This window comes from Rhinoraja longicauda, chromosome 3, assembly GCF_053455715.1.
Source record: "Rhinoraja longicauda isolate Sanriku21f chromosome 3, sRhiLon1.1, whole genome shotgun sequence".
Classification (NCBI taxonomy): Eukaryota; Metazoa; Chordata; class Chondrichthyes; order Rajiformes; family Arhynchobatidae; genus Rhinoraja; species Rhinoraja longicauda.
In genome coordinates this window covers 89048923-89054922 of record NC_135955.1, presented here as the reverse complement: position 1 = coordinate 89054922, position 6000 = coordinate 89048923, and the positions used below count along the sequence as shown (strand labels likewise).

At 38.6% G+C, this 6000-nt stretch overlaps 1 protein-coding gene across 2 annotated transcripts in view; it reads right to left on the bottom strand.

Annotated features, from left to right (window-relative positions):
- Positions 1-601: 601 nt before the first annotated feature.
- Positions 602-6000, bottom strand: part of hexb (hexosaminidase B (beta polypeptide)) — a 30249-nt gene continuing 24850 nt past the window's right edge. For both annotated transcript variants that reach the window (XM_078396619.1, XM_078396620.1), the window contains exons 11-13: positions 3713-3803; positions 1287-1391; positions 602-1084 (exon numbers count right to left, since the gene is read on the bottom strand). In XM_078396619.1, the coding sequence (XP_078252745.1) occupies positions 1009-1084; positions 1287-1391; positions 3713-3803 (272 nt within the window). In that variant the 3' untranslated portion in view covers positions 602-1008. The remainder of the gene's footprint in view (positions 1085-1286; positions 1392-3712; positions 3804-6000) is intronic.

Genomic DNA, 6000 nt, shown 5'->3' with positions numbered 1-6000 from the left:
GGATTTTCCCTGTCCCCCCCCCCCCTCACCCACCCCCGGGTTGCCGGGCCTGCAGGATCGTCAGTTGCAGAAGGGTTTGGACCCAACGGGTCCTCGTCAGTCTAGTATATTGTACTAAAATTTCCCGTTGAATGGATTAAATGCAATGTAGAATAAATCGAGAAATCATGCACAATAAACAGGGACTGATTTTGCTGCTAAAAATTATTAAAAATGAAAGCAGAATGCCACAGATGCTGGAAATAAAATATGCCTGAATATGTCTGAAGAAGGGTCTCAGCCCGAAACGTTACCCATTACTTCTCTCCAGAGATGCTGCCTGTCCCGCTGAGTTACTCCAACATTTTGTATCTACCTTCGATTTAAACCAGCTGCTGCAGTTCTTTCCGACACAAATAAAATATGCCTGCCAGATTCTTAATGTTTATCAACTTCTCCATGTAAAATAGTTTGTGACCAAGTAAAGGAGATGCCAGATTAATTCCCTGAGCCAAAGGAAGGGAAAATTAGCTTCAAATCTACTGCCAATTTAGTATACTGATGAAAGATCATAAACTATTCAAGAATGTTACTCATCAAGTACTCCAACTCTAGTTTATCAAGATTTTATTTATTTTCAATTGGTATACATAGTGCATTTCAAACATTTGTTGGCTTAACATAATTGATAACAATAGTCTCTTTTAATTGCAGAAAAAATCTCATAAAATGTAAACATTTGAAATATATAAAATTTAACCAATATAAAACTGATCGATGTGCCCATAGCATTTCTACCACCACACAGGTAAAATGCAAAGTTCAGAAACAGGTAACCAAATTTAGAAATTATAAAAATATTGAACTTTATTGTACAATATTTCCTAATCTTTATATTAAAAAAATCAAACATTCATTCTTGTTCAAAGATATCAACTCTCAATGAAAGTTGATAATTTCAATAATCCAGTATTGTTTGTTGGCATCAAATTACGATGTCGGCATTTTACTCCAAGAGTGATTCTTTATTCAGTTGGATTCATTATTATCCTTGTATTCACGATCGCAATGGCCAACGAACAGAGGTTCCGCTGGTATACCCCGTCTATAAAACAGAAAGGAATTCAAAAAGAACAAACTCATTCAAGTTCAAACAGTTTTAAACACGAGTCTTTCAATATTCCAAGAGCAATTTCAATCTTTGAAGTTAATTAAATTATGATCTCTTCACCTTTTTTTACAAACTGAGGAAGAATACAGGACAATTAAGATTTTAGCACAAAGTGCACAGTGAAATAGTTTCTTACTGGACCATGCGACAACGATGTTTTGTTAGTCTTGCGTAGGCATCACCCAGATCATTTGTTTCTGCACTGCTCCAAAGGCGCTCACTTACAGCACTTGCCCGAGGCCTTCAAAGTTAAAATGAAAAGCATGGTCAAGTCTGACAATAATACAAAGTTAGCAAAAACTAACGGTCTCAAATTAGTGATCCTGAAACAGAGATATTCATTCTTATGAACTAACCAAAAAAATTGTTTCACCTATATTTGGTGCAGTGCTGTTATTATACAGTGCTATTGACTTACAAACAAATAATTGTGACATTGGCTGAAGAGAGCACCTTAGTGTGGGGTTTACATCAAGAAAGACTTGGTAAACAAAGCACATCTCCCAGTTTATGATACATTTGAGATACACCTTCACTAGCCAACAATGGACTTACCACGCAACACTGTGGTCAAGGTCATTTGTGTCTGGTCCTGATCTTTTCTCATCTCCAGCTCTTCACCTCCCCTTACTTTCAGTCAGAAGGGTCCCTGACCCAAAACACCACCCATCCTTTTTCTCCAGAGATGCTGCCAGTCCCGTTGAGTGACTCCAGCATCGCCTTTTTTTGTAAACCAGCACCTCCAGTTACTCGTTTCTCCAACAATTTGTTAAACAAATTCCATCTATCCAAAGTTGCTGCCTGTCCCGCTGAACTACTCCATCATTTTGTGCCAATGTTTGATTTACAAGAATGATCCCAACAATGAGTAGGTTAACTTTGGTTTAAACCAGCATTTGCTGTTCCTACCTACATACTATTTCATTTTAATGTTGACTCAACTTGATCCCATCAAGCACTGAGTTACTGTTCCCTCAAATTCTAGCATGTTCCACAACATTGACATCAGGCTGACTGGACTGTAGCTACACCTTTACTCTTTCATTTCCGGGAAGTTTTTTCTCAAACGACAAACAAAATGCGTTTAACTTCTGTCATTTTCTTATTCCCAATATAATTAATGTAGGATTAATTGGAGTTTGATCGTCAACATGGATGATGGGCTTATTTTAGTACTGTATTTCTGTCTTTAATTTCTCCTGTTTCAGTTTCTAAAGAACCCAATTCTACTATTTTATTTGATCCACAAAAGCATGGATCAAACTTGATAAAAATTGACTGACATTTATTCTGGATTGAGGCAGAGGAAATCATTTTGATGTCCTCAATTTCATGTTTAAATACAAATTGCCTCATTGTCAGGGTGACCCATTCCATAAACTTGAGGGTGTGAAGCTAGTTTGGTACCCAGTACTGTGTTATGTCCAAGAGCCACAACTTCCAATTACATAACAGTCAATGTATCATTGAAACCTTTCCACATTTGCCCAGAACTTACTTTCCTCCCCACCTCTTTGGCCAACATGAATACATTGCTCAGTCAATTCAGAAAAGCGAGCATTGATCTTTGCAACACTTCACTCATGCCCACTGTGGTAGTTATCACCTCATGTCAAGCATCATCTCCTTTTCATAAAGGAATTCCAAATGCTGGTTTATATAAAAAAAACAGTGCTAGGAGTAATGCAGCAGGTCAGGCAGCATCTCACAAGAATGTGGGTATGTGATATTTTGGGTCAGGACCCTTCTTCAGACTGAAGGGTTCTAACCCAAAATGTCACCTATCCATGTTCTCCAAAGATGCTGTCTCACCCAGAGTTACTCCTGCACATTGTCTTACTCTTTCATAAAACTGTGCTAACTGCCCACGTGTGATTTTCCAAACACCTTATTATCACATTGTTAAATGTACTGCTGTCAGGAGTTTCCTTGTGTTAAAATCCACAAAATTCTGGATGATAAAAAGCAACACTTCCACAATCTTTGTAGCCACTTAAAATCCTAGGATGTTGCCATCAAGTGCAGAAGTTGATGCAGTCAAACTGATAGATTGAACTATAGTAACGTTCTCATGGCTTGTGGAGAAATATGGACAGGAGAGTTTAGAGGGCTACATGCCAAATGCAGGGAGAAGGGACTAAAGCCAATTTGATCAACAGGAACAAAATGGGTCAGATGTACACCTCTATAAATCGATTTACAAATCTATAAAAGAAACTGGTAAATGAAAAATCCATGCATAATTTACAATGATTAAACATTTTCAGCAAAATGAGTCAAATTATATAGTAATACAAGGGAAATTCAGGTTTTCTATGGGAATGACAAATAAATGACAAGTATCTCTGTATGATAGGAAATACATTTTCATATCTCAGATTTTATCTTGCACTAAATGTTGTACCCGGTATCTGTACACTGTGGACAGCTTGATTGTAATAATGTACAGTCTTTTCTTTGACAGGATAGCACACAAAAAGCTTTTCACTGTACCCAAGTACACTGGACAATAATGAACTAAACTAATACTTATCACATGGAATGCAGTTTAAGGTTTGCTACCATAAACGTGAGGCAAGATTGGTTGCATCCACAAATTCTCCCCAGAGACAAGCTTCTCCCCCAAGCACCAGTTTCTTCTGTGCCTCAGTTCCTGTGGTTGAAACAAACAAGGTTACTTTTGGATACAACAAATATCCAATCCTTTCTCATTTTGATTACCCACGTCTATTAACTGAGACTTTTAGAAAGCACTTCCAGAATATCAATTAAAAAAACAAATCAAGTTAAAACTATTTAACAAGGTGGCAGAAGTCAGCATTTAAGCTTACAAACAAAAAATGCTGGAAATACTCAGCAGGCTAGGCTGCATCTGTAAGGAGAGAAACAGAGCAAGTGTTTCAGGTCAAAGACCCTAAGTGGAATTCTTTGCCACAGAAGGCAGTGGAGGCCAAGTCAGTGGATATTTTTAAGGCAGAGATAGATTCTTGTTTAATACAGGTGTCAGAGGTTATGGGGAGAAGGCAGGAAAATGGGGGTTAGGAGGGAGAGATAGATCAGCCATGATGAAATGGCAGAGTAGACTTGATGGGTTGAATGGCCTAATTTGACTACTATTCCTTATGACCTTATGACTCTTGGTCAAAACTGGGAAAGTGACAGAAGCTGCTCCATAAGCTGCAGGGAGGCGTGTGCATCTGATAGGATAAACTGTGTTGACATGGGGATATTGGGTCAATGAGTGACTGGAAGCAGTTAGAGTGGGAATAGACAATAGAATACAAGAATTGTAAAGTGCAAAGTAAGAGGACAGGGCCAGCAGATCAGGGTGGGCATGTCATCCATTCCCAGAGAAATTTTAAAATGGCTTGGGGAGGTGGGGAGTAGAAATAAATATGCTGTGCTATATCAAAGATGATAGAAATAGAGTTACCTGACATGGAATTGAATATTAAACATTAAGTCCGCACGGCTGCAACATGCCCACACAGAGGACAGAATGCTGTTCCTCAAGCCTGCGTTAGTAGTGGAGGTCACAAAGCAATGGGTGAAATGAGAGTGCTGTAAATTGTTCACCCAATCTGCACATGGTTTCTCCAATGTAGAGATCAATGTAAACAGTGCAGTACACTAGAATGTACAAGTACATGTCAATTGCTGCTTACCTCGAAATGACTGTTAAGTTCCCTGGAAGGTGGGAAGGGAAGAGGTGAAGGAATAGGTGCTGCATCCCCAGTGGTTCCAAGGGAAAGTGTTGTAAAGGGAGAGAACCATTGCTGGGAATGGAAGTGTGGATCACGGAGTCCTTGCAAAATATTGAATAGGAAAGGGGGAAGACTTGCTGGTGGTGGAATCTCTTTGCAGGAGATGGAAATTGTGGAAAATGATCTGTTGCAGGCACAGGCTGGTGGGCTAGAAGGCTAGGTCGAGGGGAATATATTGGGATGAATACTGATACCGTGGAGACTGGTACAATATTACAGAATTTTTGAATTTGACATAGCTGAAAATCAAAACATAACCCAATTAGGGGTAATCGGATCAAAGTTGGTAAATTTAGGAAGTCAATGTCTTCAATAACTAGCATCTATTTAGAGATTATATACTCATAGCTGAAAAACTGCAAAAGACAAGTACAATCAAGTATTGAGCATCACTTTGCATTGCTTCACACTTTACAACATTTCAAGGACGTTAACATCCAACATTCAGTCCATTACCAAAATGTTATTGCCCTTAAACAAATCACCCGAGTGCTTTAGGCAGTTGTTGGCTTTTGCCAGCTAAGGACCTTTGCCAGCTAAGGACTTTTGCTCCTCTAAACTGCAACGTTTGGCTTAACAACAGCCTTGAACTCATCTTTGCATTACCCCATGCAATGCACCAATCTTTGTGGGGGGGGGGGGGTGGAATAGTTGAATGGTACTGAACAGAAACCTTTATAATCCGAGGAGCATATTAAACAAGGTTCTTAACTGGGAGATACAATTAGCTATATAAAATTGCAATATTGTGGCAATAACATATATGGCTTCAGATTCAAAGCCTCCAAGGGGAGGAGGAAAGGGAAGTATGGTATGGTACTTTATCACGTGTACCGAGGTACAACAAAATTATTTTTATAGTTATACAGATAATCTGGAACGATCAAAGACAGAATGTTTAGAGTTGAGAAGCAATAGTTATGATTAGTACGATTCTCAGAGTTGCAAATTATGGGAAGAATATTGGGAAGCAAATTGCTGGAGGGAAGGAATAATGAGAGAGCAACTAAATAAACTTAAAAACAAGGGGCAAAGAGCAAGAATGCTATTCAAAACTATTTTATTGTTGAAAAAGGGATTGTAACA